The sequence below is a fragment of the Chlorocebus sabaeus genome, chromosome 11 (genome assembly GCF_047675955.1).
Source record: "Chlorocebus sabaeus isolate Y175 chromosome 11, mChlSab1.0.hap1, whole genome shotgun sequence".
In the NCBI taxonomy this organism is placed as follows: Eukaryota; Metazoa; Chordata; class Mammalia; order Primates; family Cercopithecidae; genus Chlorocebus; species Chlorocebus sabaeus.
Window position 1 is genome coordinate 102,556,850 of NC_132914.1, and position 18,917 is coordinate 102,575,766.

The 18,917-nt window shown below is 41.9% G+C and overlaps 1 protein-coding gene across 1 annotated transcript in view; it reads left to right on the forward strand.

Moving 5' to 3' along the window:
• Window positions 1–18,917, forward strand: part of C11H12orf75 (chromosome 11 C12orf75 homolog) — a 41,077-nt gene that overhangs the window by 1,260 nt on the left and 20,900 nt on the right. The window contains exon 2 of the mRNA XM_008004513.3: window positions 18,050–18,074. Within this exon, the coding sequence (XP_008002704.2) occupies window positions 18,050–18,074 (25 nt within the window). The remainder of the gene's footprint in view (window positions 1–18,049; window positions 18,075–18,917) is intronic.

Consider the following 18,917-nt stretch of genomic DNA (forward strand, 5'->3'; position numbering starts at 1 on the left):
GGCAATGGCTTTGTAACCTTGGGCCTGTCGCATCCCTTAACCCAGACGCCGGTAAAAAATGTAGTTTTAGACTCAAGACTTATTTATTTATTTTACAGTTTATTTTGACTTTCACATAATAGAATCGGATGTGGCAATCTGCTCAGTACTTGGCCAAGTTTGTGTTTCCTCCTTGGCTGCCGTTGTTGCCACACACCGGGAATATTCCGCTTCAAGAGAAAGGGCTAACATATGTGCAATTCTAGTCCTAGAGATATGAATGAACCCAGGTAGCGATTTGTTGAAAAGTTTATGACTTAGAGTTAACCGTTACCATCTTGAATTAAATCCTGTCCTGGTGATAATGCAGAGAGCCACAGGAGAGCGAATTTTTTAGATTCATGTAACAGTGGGGAAGGTTAGCTTAGCGCCTTATGCTAATGAGGGCTGACTGGCTTCAAACCTGCCTGTGGCCAGAAAGCTCCGTTTGTATGAAACAGTGTCAAGGCTACACCTTGCACTCAAATTGTGCCTCAGTCTACTAGGTACTGTGGCCCTATGCCATCCACTGCATGTGCAGCCTACTTTAAAAAAGGTTAAGAAAAATTATCCACATTAAAAAAAATTGTAGGAAGGATTTGTAACAGATTTCCCTTAAAACGAGGCTAGTTTCATGCATGTACATTTTGATTTATTAATGAACTGCTTGTCAGTTTTAGGGATGGAGAGGGGCTACCATTGCCAAATGAAAGTCAGAATGATGGACCAGGCGCAGTGACTTCTGTAATCCCAGCGCTTTGGGAGGCCGGGGTGGGTGGATCACCTGAGGTCAGGAATTCGAGACCAGCCTGACCAACATGGTGAAACCCAGTCTCTACTAAAAATACAAAATTAGCCGGGTGTGGTGGCCCCTGCCTGTAATCCCAGCTACTTGGGAGGCTGAGGCACGAGAATTGCTTGAACCTGGGAGGTGGAGGTTGCAGTGAGCCCAGATCACACCATTGCCCTCCAGCCTGGGCAACAAGAGTGAAACTCTGCTCCATCTAAAATAATAATAATAATAATAATAGAAAGATAGTAAGGTATGATGAGCTAGCTCTAAAATGTTAATGTGAAAATCAAATTTGGGGGAAAATATGATTTCTTGGAGAAATACGATTCTCTTTATGAATATTTGATTGACTTTTTTTTTCCCTCTGGGAGCACATCCCTTATCACCTAAAGGGAAGTCATACTGAAAAAAAAAAAACTACTGAAAGAGTAGTTTGAGGAGCAGTCTCACTTTTGTTTGTGAGGGACAGTGCATGTGAGAGCGTGCTATTCTCTCCTCCAGCGTGTTCTTGGCCAAAAATTACTTTTTGTTCAGAGGAGAGAAGGATAGTGAATGCAGACTCAAATCATGCAGGAGACAACATGATGAGCAGGGAGTTATTGCATCACCTCTTTGATGGATCTGCTGTTGTCTTGGAGAAGCCATTCCCAAACATTTCCCTGCCTGCGAGTCCACCTAGCTGACTTTGGGATTTGGTCATTGTTATTTTGAAATGTTGTCAGTTGGTGGTAGGAGTTTAGGTTCAGAGAGGAAATATATCAGGATGAGAGATGTAAAGAAAAATAAACCACCATGCAAAGGAACTGAAAATCTCTTCCAACCCTGAGCTTGGGCATCCATGTCAATTACACTGTTGACCAAGCTGCACACTTGGAGGACTGAACCTGAGCAATACGAAACATGTTAAAGAGATGTTGTCCTTCTCTTCTAGCTATTTACAGTGCACAACTTCCGATATGTCCTAGGAGTCTTAGAATTCAGTAGCCATACTTCAACTTTTCAGAAAAAAAATGTCCAAAGAGATTGTGGAAAGGGTGCTGAACTTAAGAGTCTGGACAGTGAGCTTAAGCTTAGGTTTGGTGCTGGGCTGATTGCATTATTGTGGGTGTTTCATGTTACTTTTTTTAAACTTTGGTTTCTTTGTTTATATAATGGGAATAATTGGGTGTATCTTGTTTCATAAGTGTTATGTGAAACTCAAAAATAATGTGAAAGCACTCTGTAAACTGTAATTATTACTACATAATAATATTATCATCACCATTTTGAAGGCAAAGTGGTTTTCCTTGAATATTTTTCTATGAGAACATGGCACATCTTTTTTCATGCATTAATATATTATTATAAATACCCCTAAATCTGAAATCTCCATTCTAAGCCCTGTTTTACTTCTTGAGTTATTCAGGTAAACCAGATAATTGTTTCCCCTTTCCCTGAGATATCAGGACAGCTGCCTCTCTTGGCTTTTGTCTGGGGGACTTGGTTAACATGACAGATTGATATGCAGTAATGTACTTGAGTAAAGTGGGTTCCGTATGCCTGATGCGTGGATAAACTGGTATGGAGTAAGAGGGTCAAGTGGCCATAAGGAGAAGTGAGATGGATCGGCCCCTTGATAATTCTGGGTAGACTTGCCCCTAGAGTATGTTTCTATTAATAACTGTAAGCTTACACATCGTCCACCCGTACGTGGGACCTCCTCTGCTGTGAACTTCTAGGGCAACGCTGGGGCGGTCAGCAGCGGATGTTTGTAGAATGAAGTCAAACTTTGTTGCTCTTGAGAAATTGGTAGTCTAGGTAGGAAGATTAAGCAATTGAGAATCACTGCAAAGCAGTGGATAATAGAATATAATCTGGACCTCCAAGTTTTCAGGAGATGTTGAATGACACAGTTTAATCAGAGAAGTCCTCCTAGAGGAGTTGAGCTGTCGACCTCGATGGAATTGTGAGAGGCATTTTGAGTACACAAAAGCTCTCTACTTTCACATTTTGATATGATCACTCTCTCAAGGTAGGAATTTGATTTTTCCCAACATACAACTACATAAAGAATGCAGCAGTGTTTTTCTGCACAGTCTAGAGTCTAGACCCCAAATTATAGAGAAACATCTGGATTTAATAGTTCATTTTAAAGTCACATTTGTTATAAGGCAGGGAGCTTTTGCACTCTCGCTCACTCTTGCTCTTTCTCTGCAGTCAGATTCTCTACTCGCTTGTTTTTCCCCCGAGCATATCTCCTGACTAGGCAGAGAAATCACCAACCTTGCATTCTGAGTTAATGATGCACAGCAGGTCAGTCATTCCCTTTTATATGGTCACATACATACAGACTATGAAGCAAGTCTTTGTAATATAAATCAGAAATTCCTTTTTATGTAAACCAGAAAATCCCTTAAAAGTTTGATAGTTCCCCATATCTACAGTAGCCTATTTTAATGCAGGCTAAAGGCTGTAGATATTATTTGCAGTGGGAGTTATCTCAGACATATTCAGCTCATGATATTTGGTTAAATTGGTTAGTTGAATTTTTTCTGCCAGAGATATGTAACTGGCAACTGATCTTAACTTTGCAGGCAATTTATTGTGAGAATGTTTCCATAATAGTTTTCCTGCTGTTTATGTAACAATAGTCAGAGGGGAAGGAGCTTGATAATTATTTACCCTATTTTGTCAGTGTACCCCAGGGAGTTAATATAATCCTTTTGGGTCCAATTATTTAGATTAGTTATGTCCTTGTCCTCAATTAGCTAGATAATTGCGTTCTTTTGAGGTAGCTGTATTGGTCCAGCCTTAATTTACATCTGTAAATGGTTTGGTAGTATTGAAATGATGCAGCTGTGTTTACCTTTAGTCCAAGATTTGTGGGGGAAATAATATAAACATAATATAAAATTTTGTTGATATCATCAAACATTTTTATCTTGCACTACTCCCCTTTCGCCACAACTGTGTACCATCCTTCTTTCTATTTAAACATGCTGAACTCACTCTTGTTTTCTCTGTGTGAAACACTTTTTTTTTGCTGGAGAGCTGATACTATGTTTATTTCTTGTCTCCTTTCCCCTCCCCCAAATGGAGGCCTCATGAAAGCCTATACATTTTGTTTACAGCTGTATCCTCAGCCTCTAGACCAGTTTCTACATTTTTAATGGATTTTTTCCTTCTTGAAATATATTTGTTGAATGAATGAGCATATTTGAGAAACAAAAAAGATACAAAATGAAGTCCTGAGTTGGTGTGGGCACACTGTACTGATGTACCAATTGAGAGAAGAAAATAAAACCTCAAGAAGTCAGGGAAACCTGCGTGGAGGAAGTGGAACTTTATTTGGCTTTGAAGAATAGGTAAGATTTGGATAGCAGAAAATGGAAGGCAGGTCATTTTTAGTGCTGTAGGAAGTCCTAGAGACAGAAATGGGCTTGGCGCATTTCAGGGTAATAAGAAGTCTAGCCTGATTGGATGTAGTCATTCACATTGGTTGCAGGGTATTGGGAAGAAGGAATGGTTAGGATACGGGATGAGGAGGACAGAGAGGCACTGAGGCCACAGAGTTGAGAGTGGGCTCTGCAGGCAAAAAGGCCAAGTACAAATACTACATTTGCCATTCATCATTTGTATGACCTTGGGCAACTTGCTGAGGCTGTCTGTTCCTTAGGTTCCTTGACCATAAAATGGGGGTGTAATAAGAGAGCCTACTGTAGATTCAGTGAGTTAATGTGTGTAAAGTGTTTAGACCAGTGACTCGTATATTGTAAGTACCCACACTGGTACTGTGTAAGTACCAGTGCACAGCTGGTATAGAAGGAAGGCGTGAGCCACTGAAGGCGTGTACATACAGAAGTGGCATCATTCACAGCTGCTGTCTGTGCTCAGATAAGTGCTGAGGGCCTGGATCATGACTGTGGGCCCTGGAGGGGCAGAAGCGTTGAGGTCACAGAGACGGGGAAGACAGTTGAGCTAAAGAGAGCCTGCAGATGTGGGATGAAGGAAGAGGGAGAAGTAAAAATTAAACTGTTAGAGCTTGGGTAACTGGAAGGAGGCTGCTACTCACTATACAAGTAAGATAGTAAGGGACAGGTGGTGAGCATACTTGACTGTACCATGTTTGAAGTGATGATAAATAAAGAGGGGTGTGGAGACCCCTCTGCTCAGGTAGTCATCACTGGTGAGACAGAACCAAGAAGCTCTGTGCATCATTCTCTTGCTCTGTCTCCCCAGAATTGATGGTACAACCATGTGAATGGTTCATAAAGGCATCCAAAGTGAGTCATTCGTTTCTGCCATTGTCACAGCCAGTAGCTTCTTTTTGCCCACTGCCCGAAACAAAACCAATGAGGGCTGGGCGTGGTGGCTCACACCTGTAATCCCAGCACTTTGGGAGGCTGAGGCAGGCAGATCACCTGAGGTCAGGAGTTTGAGACCAGCCTGGCCAACGTGGCGAAACCCCATCTCTACTATAAATACAAAAATTAGCCAGGTGTGGTGGCGCGCGCCTGTAATCCCAGCTACTTGGGAGACTGAAGTGGGACAAATGCTTGAACCCAGGAGGGTTGCAAGCAAGGCTGCAGTGAGCAGCTTGGGTGACAGAGCAAGATCCCTTCTCAAGAGAAAAAAAGAAACAAGCAAACAAAAAACAAACAAATAAACAATGAGAGCAGCAGTTTTTGTGGCAAAGAAAGAGTTTAATAATTGCAGGGCTGACCAAGTGAGGAGAACAGTGAGAAATTTCTCAAACCTGTCTCCCTGAGAATTCGGAGGCTAGGGTTTCTTAAGGGGACTTTGATAGGCAGGGGGTTACTGGGGAATTGGAATAACTGGTTGGCTAGGGATGAGGTTATAGGGGCATCTAAAACATCTTTGGGCAGTAAAGTGAGTTCCCAGGAAAAGGTTGGTTCTCAGAACCAGGTGGCATCTCTTGATCTACCAAAATGTGAAATCTGAAAAATATCTGAAAGACCAGGTCTTTAGGTTTCATGATACTGATGTTATCTATAGGAGTATTTGGGGAAGTTGGAAATCTTGTAACCCCTGGTTACGTGACTCTAGGGCAGTAGGCAACTTATAGGAAAGCGTGCTAAACAATAGCGGGGTCATTGTTTATGCCTATTTTTTAGTAAAGTTTAAGCCCCTACCATAATTTTAACCTTGCCATATGAATGCAGCTTTGATCTTTGAACAAGGATGGGGGTGTGGGGGGTGGGGGTCAGTTTTCCTTGCTTCAGAGTGTAACTATAAACTAAATTCCTTTTGTAGTTATCTTGGCTTCCATGTCAGAACAGGAAAAAAACCTATTTAAAAGCAAAGCAAAATAGAATCAGTTATATTAAATTTCTCTCATTATTTATAATTCAGCAAAGGCAGTTTACCATGAGCCTTTACAGCTCCATATAGACATGACTTAAATTTTAGTATATCAGCTAAATGTCAGTGTACTAACTTATGCCTGTACTTTTTATATGGCTGCATTTATTTTTGGTTTATTTATTTATTTTTGAGACAGAGTCTTGCTCTTTCACCCAGGATGGAGTGCAGTGGCGTGATCTCGGCTCAATGCAACCTCTACCTCCCAGGTTCGAGAGATTTTCCTTCCTTGGCCTCCTGAGTAGTTGGGATTACAGGCACGCACCACCACACCCGGCTAGTTTTATATTTTTAGTGGAGATGGGGTTTCATTATGTTGGCCAAACTGGTCACAAATTCCTGACCTCAGGTGATCCACCCGCCTTGGCCTCCCAGAGTGCTGGGATTACAGGTGTGAGCCACTGCACCTGGCCATTTTTTGATTTTTACTTGCCTCAAGTATAGCTGCTTGTCTTAGTTCATTTTTGTGTTGCTCTAAAGGAATACCTGAGACAGGGTAATTGATAAAGAAAAGAGGTGTATTTGACTCATGGTTCTGCAGCCTGTACAAGAAGCATGGCACCAGTGTCTGCTTCTGCTGAGGGCTTCAGGCTGCTATCATTCATGGCAGAACGTAAAAGGGAGCCATAGTGTGCAGAGATCACATGGCAAGAGTGGAAGCAGTAGAGAGAAGAGAGGGAGGTGCCAGGCTCTTGCTAACGACCAACCAGCTCTCATGGAAACGAATACAGTTAGAGCTCACTCTTTACCACCAGCCATTCATGAAGGATCTGCCGCTATGGCCCAGACACCTCCCATTAGACCCCACCCCCATGAGATTTGGAGAGGACAAATAAACCAAACTCTAGCACTACTCAACAAGGGCGACCTTTAAAAATGAGATTTTCTATAAGAGCTTCCATTTTCATTGACGTAATTTTATATTTCTAGGACACATTGACCTGAATTTCTTTCCTCCATTATTTGAAGAAATCACTTATGAATCTGTATTTTTGTATTGCACTCTGAAAAACAAGCATTGCTTTGGATGAAGTAGTGAGCTGTTGTTCCATTTCTTTTGGCCAAACCAAGACTATGACATAGTTTTATAACTATTATGGGTCAGAAGAGCCATAGCAAGCTGTCAAAATTAAAGAGAATTTTGTTTATTTTTCTGCAGTTATATTTATATAGTTCTCAGGGGGACTGTTTCTTTTCTAAAACAAATAAGGAGTAAAACATTCCTGCATGTTTTTATTATTTCCCATAAGAGCCATAGGCATTTATGTTTCTGATCATTTATGCTGAAAGAAGAGTGCTTTTTAAATCTTTAGTATTTTTTTTTCTTTTTTACAAATTCTTCACATACATAATTTTGGGGGTGTGTGTGTGAATTATCACCACTTGGTTTGAAGAATATAACAATATGTAACTTAGCAATTCATTTACTTGTGAATATTTTTAATATATTTTATAAAGTCTATAGAGTCTATATAGTATAGTGATCATAAAAGGTATTAATAGACTAAAATGTATATGACCTTTTCTTTTTTTTTTCCCCCTGAGATAGAGTCTCGCTCTGTTGCCCAGGCTAGGTGGGCGCAGTGGTGAGATCTCAGCTCACTGCAAGCTCCGCCTCCCGGGTTCATGCCATTCTCCTGCCTCAGCCTCCCAAGTAGCTGGGACTACAGGCACCCGCCACCTCGCCTGGTAATTTTTTGTATTTTTAGTAGAGATGGAGTTCCACTGTGTTAGCCAGGATGGTCTCGATCTTCTGACCTTGTGATCTGCCCGCCTCGGCCTCCCAAAGTGCTAGCATTACAGGTGTAAGCCACCGTGCCCGGCCCTTCTTTCCTTTAAAAGATAGAACTATGTTATTCATAATAGAGTTTGGCATGTGGGAGGAGAGTCTCACATCAATAGATGTTTGAATCTGTATAATACTGAAGGCATGCTGGACAGTATGACTCACAGTTTTTAATGTACATGACAGGCTGATTAGCTCTCAAAGGACCATCTGTCTGTAGGAACCAAGATATTGTATCCATCTACTTAAAATTACTCAATGCAGGCTGGGCGTGGTGGCTCACACCTGTAATCCCAGCACTTTGGGAGGCAGAGGCGGGTGGATCATGAGGTCAGGAGATCGAGACCATCTTGGCTAACATGGTGAAACCCCGTCTCTACTAAAAATACAAAAAATTAGCCGGGCATGGTGGCACGCACCTGTAGTCACAGCTACTTGGGAGGCTGAGGCAGAAGAATCGCTTGAACTTGGGAGGCGGAGGTTGCAGTGAGCTGAGATCAAGCCACTGCAATCCAGCTTGGGCAGCAGAGCGAGACTCCGTCTCAGAAAAAAAAAAAAAAATTTACTCGATGCAGTATCTTGTAGCTGGCTTGTGGACGAGGAATAAAATTCTGTTTGTGTTGTGCATGATATATATATATATTAAATTTAGTTTCCCTCCAGATATTAATTTTGCTATGTATTTTAAAAGATAATATTTTTTGGAGGCAGGGAAGGACAAAGATAAGGTGTAGTAGGTTGAATGGTAGCCCCCAAAAAGATATGTCTGTGGGAAAAAGAAAGAGATCAGACTGTTACTGTGTCTATATAGAAAGAAGTAGACATAAGAGACTCCATTTTGTTCTGTATTTGAGATGCTGTTAATCTGTGACCCTACCCCCAACCTTGTTCTTGCAGAGACATGTGCTGTGGTGACTCAAGGTTTAAAGGATTTTGGACTGTGCAGGGTGTGCTTTGTTAAACAAGTGCCTGAAGGCAGCTAATCTCAAGTACTCAGGGACACGTACACTGTCAAAGTTCACAGGGACCTCTGCCTAGGAAAGCCAGGTATTGTCCAAGGTTTCTCCCCATGTGATAGTCTGAAATACGGCCTCGTGGGAAGGGAAAGACCTGATCGTCCCCCAGTCTGACACCGGTGAAGGGTCTGTGCTGAGGAGGACTAGTATAAGAGGAAAGAAGGCCTCTTGGCAGTTGAGATAGAGAAAAGCATCTGTGTTCTGCCCATCCCTGGGCAATGGAACATCTTGGTGTAAAACCCAATTGTATGTTCTGTTTACTGAGAAAGGAGAAAACCGCCTTAGGGCGAAAGGTGGGACTTGCTAGCGCAATGCTGCTCTTTATGCACCAAAAAGGTTTATGGAGATGTTTGCATATGCATATCTAGGCACAGCACTTTTCCTTAAACTTATGTCACAGAGATATTTATTCGTATGTCTTACTGCTGACCTTCTCCCTATGATGATCCTATTATCCTGCTACTTCCTTTTTTCTTAGATGGTAAAGATAATTATCAATAAATACTAAGGGAACTCAGAGACCGAGTGCCGGCGTGGGTCCTCTGTGTGCTGAGTGCCGGTCCCCTGGGCGCACTTTTTCTTTCTCTATACTTTGTCTCTGTGTCTTATTTCTTTTCTCAAGTCTCTCGTTCCACCTAACGAGAAATGCCCACAGGTGTGGAGGGGCAGGCCACCCCTTCAATGTCCACGTTCTCATCTCTGCAGTGAGTGAATGCAACCTTATTTGGATTAAGGATCTTTGCAAAGGTAATAAATAATGGATTTTCAGATGAGGAAATTATACTAGATTATCTGGGTAGGCTCTAAATCCAATGAGAAGGGTGTTTATGAGAGACACAAGAGGAGAAGACAGACATAGAAGGGAAGGTGATACGAAAATGGAGGTGGAGCAGACAGTGATGGGGCCACAAGCCAAAGAATGCCAAGGAATGCTCGCTGCACCAGAAGCCAGGAGAGGCATGGAATGGATGCTTCCCTAAGGCCTCTGGAAGGAGTGTGGATCTGCTGACACCTTGATTTTGTACTTCTGGCCTCCAGATCTATGAGTGAATAGATTTCTGTTGTTTAAACCACTCCACCCAGTTTGTGGTAATTTGTTACAGCAGTCATGGGAAACCAAGACAATATTTTTCTTCAGTAGTTCAGGAATGAGACAAAATTAGAATATAATAAAATGCATTAAACTCTGTACCTGGAGTATAAGTCATTCTTTGCTGAAATAAATACAGCATGATGCAATCTCGGTGTGATTCATAAAGCCCTTCAAGACTGTTCAGAACCTTAGCCACTACTAGGACAAAAACAATTTTTATATGGAACATAAAGAATGTCTGAGAAGTTTTTTTTCCTTCCTGACACCTAATTCTTCGACACCAAGTGTCCTGCAATTCAATTCAGTTATAACACTACCTGGAGTTAGCGTCAGCCTCCACAGGTTTAATGGGTCGGTCCCACAAGACTGCCCTCCCTTCAGACTCTAGTTGCAAATATTGGGCTTCCAGGTTGCCACACTTCTGTCAACTTGGCTGTAGATCTGGGTGTCTTCACAAATCATCTCAGGCTCAATGATTTGCTAGAATAGCTTACAGGACTCAGGAGGATACTTTCCCCATGTTTATTGTTTGATCATAAAGGGTCTGAATGAACAGCCAGTGAAAGAGGTACTTGGGGAAGTCTGGAAGTATCCCAAGTGCAGAAGCCTCTGACCCCAGTGGAGTTGGGCTATGCCACAGTCCTGGTGCATAGATATCTTCACTAATCTGGAAGCTCACTGAATCCAGTAATATGGTTTGGCTGTGTCTCCACCCAAATCTCACCTTGAATTGTAATAATCCCCACATGTCAAGGGCTGGGCCAGATGGAGATAACTGAATCATGGGGGTGGTTCCCACATTCTCTTCTCATGGTAGTGAATAAGTCTCATGAGATCTGATGGTTTTATAAATGGGAGTTGCCCTGCACAAGCTCTCTTGCCTGCTGCCATGTAAGATGTGACTTTGCTCCTCCTTTGTCTTCCACCGTGACTGTGAGGCCTCCACAGCTATGTGGAACTGTGAGTCAATTAAACCTGTTTTCTTTATAAATTACCCAGTCTAGGGTATGTCTTTATTAGCAGCGTGAGAACAGACTAATACATCCAGTTATTTTGAGGTTTTCGTAGGAGCTGTGGTTTGAATGTGTTCCCCAGCATGTGTTGGAAATTTAATCCCCAATGCAGTAGTGTTGGGAGATAGGGCCTAATAAGAAGTGATTAGGGCTTGAGGGCTCTGCTCTCATGAATGGATTAATGTGTTTAATCATCAGTAAACTGGGGGACGAATGGAGTGGGTTGGTTATTGAGAGTGGGTTGGTTTTTGAGAGAGTGGGTTGATTACTGAGAGAGTGGGTTGTTGTAAAAGCAAGTTTGGCCCCTTCTTGCTCTCTTACTGTCTTGCCCTTCTGCCTTCCCATATGGGATGAAGCAGCATAAAGGCCCTCACCAGATGTGGGCCCCTCAATCTTGGACTTCCCAGCCTCTAGACTGTAAGAAATAAATCTTATTTTCTTTATAAATTATCTGGTCTGTGGTATTCTGTAACAGCAACACAAAAAAGGACCAAGACGCAAGCATGACTGGGTAAATCCTTGGCCACTGGTAATTAACTCAATCTCCAGCCTCTCTTCTCTCTCTGCAGGTGGCAGGGTGGAGCTCAATGTTCCAAGCTTCTAATCAAGGCTTGGTCTTTCTAGCAAACAGCCCCCATCCTGAAGCCATATAGGGCTTGGCCAAGAGTCATCTCATTAGAAGCCTCACAGAGAGGCTTCTGTCACTCATCATTCAGGAAATTCCAGGGGTTTTAGGAGCTCTGTGCCAGGAACCAGGGACAAAGACCAAATATCTTATGATGAAACCCCAATACTAGATTAAATTTTTTGAATGTTTGAATGGATTGGGTTTGCTATACATTTTTAATTAATTGAGACTTCTGTCATTGAGACTCATGAATAAAATGTTAAAATCTTCAAAAGTGTAGAAAGTAAAAGCTAAACACAGCCAAGGTGAGAAGTGATACTGTAAACAACCAACAGTGATGGAAATGTCCTTCCTTACATTCTATTTACAATCACTTTTTGTTACTGAAACTGCATATAATACTTTCCTGAGAACAAACCTTTCCCCTCTCCATTTTTAGGAAGATATTTAAAATTATGATTATCATTTCTACAGTTTTGGGAAATAGTCATTAAATCTTTTGACCCCCTCTCCCCAAATTATAATAGTCTCTCTCTATTTTTTGGTGTGTTTTTTTCCCCACAAGAAACATTGTTACCTTTTTTTTTTCATTTCTACTTCTCCTGAGGCCTAGGCCCATTGTATTAACCCACCAAGGTTATGTTTAAACAGTAAGGAGACAGTTGGCAGGATATGAACTGGTATTAGGATGAATGCTGTATCCTTGTGGTCTGGAAAAAAATAGATGTAACATTATACATATTTGTTTAATAAATGATAAAGCACATGAACCACAGATACAGTTTAAAGCAAATGGGATCTTGCCACTATCTAATTTTGATCAAAGCACTTTTTGCATAATTACTTCGATTAGGGTTTGCCATTTGGTTAATTACAATAAATATGTAAGTGAAGTATGATTAAAAGGTTGCAGTGAGGCCGGGCGCGGTGGCTCAAGCCTGTAATCCCAGCACTTTGGGAGGCCGAGACGGGCGGATCACGAGGTCAGGAGATCGAGACCATCCTGGCTAACCCGGTGAAACCCCGTCTCTACTAAAAATACAAAAAACTAGCCGGGCGAGGTGGCGGGCGCCTGTAGTCCCAGCTACTCGGGAGGCTGAGGCAGGAGAATGGCGTGAACCCGGGAGGCAGAGCTTGCAGTGAGCTGAGATCCGGCCACTGCACTCCAGCCTGGGCGACAGAGCGAGACTCCGTCTCAAAAAAAAAAAAAAGGTTGCAGTGAGGATAATTTTATTTTATTTCTGATCATTCTATGATTTTATACTTTTGCAGGACAAATAAACTTATGCTTTGCATTTTACATACTGAGGTACTTTGATAGTTTTGTTCAGGGTTTCCAACATTTGCAACCTTTTTTTTTTTTTCTTTTGGGAAGTTGTGTGTTAGGGAGTCATATTCTCATCACCCTCTTTACAGGCTTCTCAATAACCACCATGTTACCTTGCTTCTAAGATGCACATTTTCTCCCCTCTTAAAAAATGGAGCACATTTTACAATCATACACACACACACACACACACGCACGCACACTCTTCCTGTAGTGTTTCTGACTTCTTTGCCCCACCTCTACCATTGCAGTTATTCTGTTGATGATGCCCTTTCAAATGAGGGCTGTTTTAGAACAGAGGGAATGATCTGTTGACTTTGTTTTAAATGGTGACACCACACATGTCTCTTGGGTCTGCTGGGATGTTAAATGGTGAGCCCAGCAGGGAAGAGGCCCTTGATGGTGCCCATAGCTTGGTGTAATCAAGGTGAAGTGGATGGAGAGTTCTTGATGCTGATTAAAATAAGCACTGAATGCACAACATGTGGCCATTTGTAAACTCATTTCTCATTTCACACACATTACTGTGCTTTGCCTTCCTAGCTGCATTTGTTGACCCAGTAAGTCCTCATTTACTAGATGCTGAAACAAAGTGATTTAGTGACTGTCAGACAGACATTGGAGCAGGGACCCGACTCCCGTCATCTGCCTTCCGATTCCATGCTGTTCTTACCCCATCCCCCTGCTGCCATTCCTGAGATGTAGCAGGGCAGCCTTGGCCACTCCCTTCTTCCTGTGGATTGTACTGGATCATCCCTCGTCTTTAAATGTTGAGGACTCAGCCCGGTGTGGTGGCTCATGTCTGTAATCCCAACACTTGGGGAGGCCAAGGCGGGTGGATCACTTGAGGTCAGGAGTTCAAGACCAGCATAGCCAACATGGAGAAACCCTGTCTCTACTAAAAATACAAAAAAAATTAGCTGGGTATTGTAACAGGTGCCTGTAATCCCAGCTACTCAGGAGGCTGAGGCAGGAGAATAGCTTGAACCCAGGAAGCAGAGGTTGTGGTGAGCCGAGATTGTGCCACTGCCCTCCAGCCTGGACAACAGAGTGAGACTCCGTCTCAAAAAAAAAAAAAAAAAAAAATGTTGAGGACTCATGGTCCACATTATAATCGTTGTTTTCTTCCCTCTGTAAGGCTTGAAGAATCAAAGGCTCACCTCTGGCTCTCCGTTCCCCTGACTACAGCAAAACCCAAACACATTCTTTATCCTTTTCCACAAAAATTAAAAAGAAAAGCTAAGAAGATAATATTTTCTTTTTCGATGTAAACTGAAAATTCTAAGCTCCCCCAACTGATTAAATGGACCCCTCCTCTTGGCCAAGGTCATTCCTAAATTAATCTGAAAAACCAGTTCAGGCCATGATGGAAGTGGGGATTGGACATGCCTCATTATACCCTCTTCCCTTTGAAATTCAGGTACAACCGATCAGCATTTAACATTAAAACAGACTTTAATAAGACTGACAAAGCAGACTCTTTGTAGCAATAAGATACCAACATGACAGCAGGCTCTAAAAGAAGTCAGGCCGGGTGTGGTGGCTCATGCCTGTAATCCTAACACTTTGGGAAGCTGAGGCAATTGAACTGCCTGTGCTCAGGAGTTTGAGACCAGCCCGGGCAACATGGTGAAACCCTGTCTCTATTAAAAAATACAAAGATAAGCCAGGCATGGTGGTGCACTCTTGTAATCCCAGCTACTCGTGAGGCTGAGGCAAGAAAATAGCTTGAACCCAAGAGGCGGAGGTTGCAGTGAGCCAAGATGGCACCACTACACTCCAGCCTGGGTGACAGCATGAGACTCCAAAAACAAAAGAAAAGAAAAAAAAGAAAAGAAATCAAAGTATTTTACCCCAAAATATATTTCTTTGACGTATTTTGAAATGGCTAAGCAAAGTTGTCACTTGAGAGGAAAATCTATATTCTGTAGAGAAATTCTCTTTCCTTTCCAGGTCTTTTTCCTGATCTAGGAGAGAATTAGTGTCTGGCAGTTTTTTTTTTTTGTTGTTGTTGTTGTTTTTTGGTTTTGTTTTGTTTTTGTTTTGAGACAGAGACTTGCTCTGTTGCCCAGGCTGGAGTGCAGTGGTGCAATCTCAACTCAATGCAACCTTTGCCTCCCGGGTTCAAGCAGTTCTCCTGCCTCAGCCTCCCAAGTAGCTGGGATTATAGGCGTCCACCACCATGCCTGGGTAATTTTTGTATTTTCTTTTTAGTAGAGACAGGGTTTCACCATGTTGGCCAGGCTGGTCTTGAACTCCTGACCTCAGGTGATCCGCCTACCTCAGCCTCCCAAAGTGCTGGAATTACAGGCATGAGCCACGGTGCTGGCCTGGCACCTTTTTAAGTCTGATAAGAAACATTTAAAGGAGCTTCATATGGTGCCACCCTGGCACCTTTTTAAGTCTGATGAGAAACATTTAAAGGAGCTTCATTGGCAAAATAAAACCTTGGTTTCCACAATCTCTAAATTCAGACAATTCCAGGAATCAATTGATTCTAGATCTTTAAATAAACTCTTGCAACCAGTTGCCAATCAGGAAATCTTGGAATCCACCTGTGACCCGGAAACAACCCTCCCCCCCATGCCCCCACCACCTTTGAGTTGTCCTGGACCAAACCAGTGTACATCGTCTAGGTATCGATTGTCATCTTATGTCTCCCCACAACATATGAAACCAAGCTGTAGCCTGAGCACCTTCAGCACATGTTCTCCAGACCTTCTGAGGCTGTGTCACAGGCTTTCCTTAACCTTGGCAAAATAAACTGAATTGATTGAGACCTATCTCAATATTTTTTGATTTACATAGATTTTCTTAAAGATTCTCATGCTTGACTCTAAAATAAAACGTTCATTTTCACGGATTTATGGTGGCACTAATCTTTTGTTTATTTTTTTTTTCTATCAAAAACACTCTATGTTGGCAGTTTTTCCTATGTTAAGACTTTTTTTTAAGTTTAGGATTTTTTGGTTTAATAATCTCTGATTCTAAAACAGTTTATATAATTTTAACAGTAATGGTGCCACAGAAATGTTTTTCCCTGAAGAAAGGAACTGAATTTATTGCAAAGTTTAGGTTTAGTCAAAGCCTTGAAAGAATTTGTTTGAGACATAGCTTCAATTATCTTTAGGATCAGCTTTTAATTTGCAGTATTACAGATGCAAAATGAATATCATTGTTGGATTGTTTTTGCAATTTGGCAATAACTCCCCCACAGACTTATTTACTTACTTTGTAGCGCATCTTCCTTTATTCTTATACCTCTGTGACTGTGCACGAATTATTTTAATTTCTATTTAATATATATCAAAATTGAAATATTAACTTAAGTGTGACGGCTAATAACTTAGTGTGCTATTTTTATGTGCCAGCTTTGTGTTAAGTGTTTACATTGTCTTTTTACACATTGTCTTTTTAAATCTTCACAATAACCTTTGAGAAAGATACTCTCTTACCCTCATTTGACATAAGGGAAGTGAGGTTTTAAGAGGTTAAAGGATGTTAAATACCGTATATCTTGTAAGAGTTGGAACCAAGTACTGTGCCTCCCGGATAAAGATATTGGGAGGAGGAAATGTGGGCAGAGAATCTGTGAGAAGTAATGGGGACGGGCACCGGAAGAGATGGGCTGTCTTTTTCACATGGGTGGCGTATTAGGGTTCTCCAGAGGGACAGAACTAATAGGACAGACAGATATATATATATATGCAGGAGAGTTTATTAAGGAGTATTGACTCATATGATCATTAGGTGAAGTTCCACAATAGGCTGTCCGCAAGCTGAGGAGCAAGGAAGCCAGTCCAAGTCCTAGAACCTCAAAAGTAGGGAAGCCACCAGTGCAGTCTTCAGTCTATAGCTGAAGGCCCCTGGCAAACTACTGGTCTAAGTCCAAGAGTCCAAAAGCTGAAGGACATGGAGTCCGATGTTCGAGGGCAGGAGGCATCCAGCATGGGAAACAGATGAAGGCCATAAGACTCAGCAAGTCTGCTCTTTGCACCTTCTCCTGCCTGCTTTATTCTAGCTGCGCTGGCAGCTGATTAGATGGTGCCCACCCAGATTAACAGTGGGTCTGCCTCTCCTAGTCCACTAACTCAAATGTTAATCTTTTTTGGCAACACCCTCACAGACACACCCAGGAACAATACTTTGCATTCTTCAGTTCAATCAAGTAGACACTCAGTATTAACCATCACAGGTGGGAAGCCAGTGGGAGCAGAGTTAAGAGACACATGTGACTCTTTTTGGAACTAAGCTCGTGTCTTTAAGGCTTCCTAATTCATTTAGCTCATTGCTTGCATTGGTGCAGTTTGACTTAACCATGCCATGCAGACATCAACGTAGAAGGTGTGTGGCTTAGAAAAAAAAATGTTTCTCGAAGTCTGCCAGTTTTGAAATTCATAAAATGGGAAGTTGGGTTAACATGATCTGTAAAATCTTTTTGAGAACTGGCACCGTGTAATTTGCAGGAATTCTTAAAGATGGGTGGAATAGATTCCAAAGCTAAGATTTGAAACTTAAACTAAATTTGAGATTTAAGATTGGAATTTGAGGCCGGGTACAGTGGCTCATGCCTGTAATCCTAGCACTTTGGGCAATCAAGGTGGGAGGATTGCTTGAGCCCAGGAGTTGGAGAGCAGCCTGGGCAACATGGTGAAACCCCATCTCAAGAAAAAATACAAAAATTAACCAGGCATGGTGGTATGCACCTGTATTCCGAGCTGCCCAGGAGGCTGAGGTGCGAGGATCACTTGAGCCCAGGAGGCAGAGGTTGCAGTGAGCCGAGATTGCATCACTGTACTCCAGCCTGGGCAATAAAGTGAGACTGTGTCTGGAAAAACAAAAAAAAGGATTTGAGTTTTATGATTTTCTGCCCTCCTTTCTCTGTTTTTGAAAAATTTTTTAAACCCATTTTCTTGTCTCTTCAGGAATATTACTGTATTTTGGTTAGGTATTAGACAACATTTTTGTAGCAATACTATCACACCAATACAAACCTATCTTCTTTTTTCTCTAGGCCCTGCAGGAGCAGCCAAAGATGTGTAAGTATTGAATATTAATGATTTTATAAGCTGTCTTTCTGAGGAAGTTGCTGTTTTTCATGATTATGACATTCAGATCTCTGTGGGTATGGCTGAAAAGACATGGAAATACTTTGTATGTAATGCACATGTCAAGATGATCATTTGGTTGTAACTAAAGTGCTATTTGGAGAACGTTCTTTGTGCTTTTTATAGCCGGGCACTTCAAGGATCTTAAGAAGGGGAAATGTTGAATTGTGTTTCCATCCCAACTTGTGTAGAGTTTTTTTTTTTTTTTTTTTTTTAGTTAAAAGCAAGTGATTATAGGAGAAACAAGCACGTAGCTCCTATGACTATGCAGTGTTTTAGAGTTAGCTGGGGAGGAAAGACTGGGGCCAAGCAGTTACCAAGTACACATTGAATTTTTTAAAAGTTGATAACTAGATATTCAAATGAATATATAGGGCCATTCAACATAGTCACCATTGAGCTATCTTTAGAGCACAGTACATTTAATAATGGGCAGCTCCCTGTGGAGAGATCAGGAGCTCAGGCGCATTCGGGATTTCCATGGCCCCTCTCTCTGCATCGTCCTGCCTCTAATCTAGCTATAGCAAGGACACTGCCGCAGTTCACTCTTTAAGACGATTTCTGGTTACCCAGTGAAGGGTGGGATCAACTGTCCCACCCAAAACTGGGTTGGATGTCAAGACTGATTCACCACATCTCAGGAGGGTACAGAAAGATGTATTACTCTTGAGGCTATACTCTATGAGGCTTTCTGGGGAGAGCAGGGCAGCCATCCAAACGGGTCTGGTTTTTATTTTGGTTGGAGAATGGGCTGGGCTGAGGCTACTTATGAAT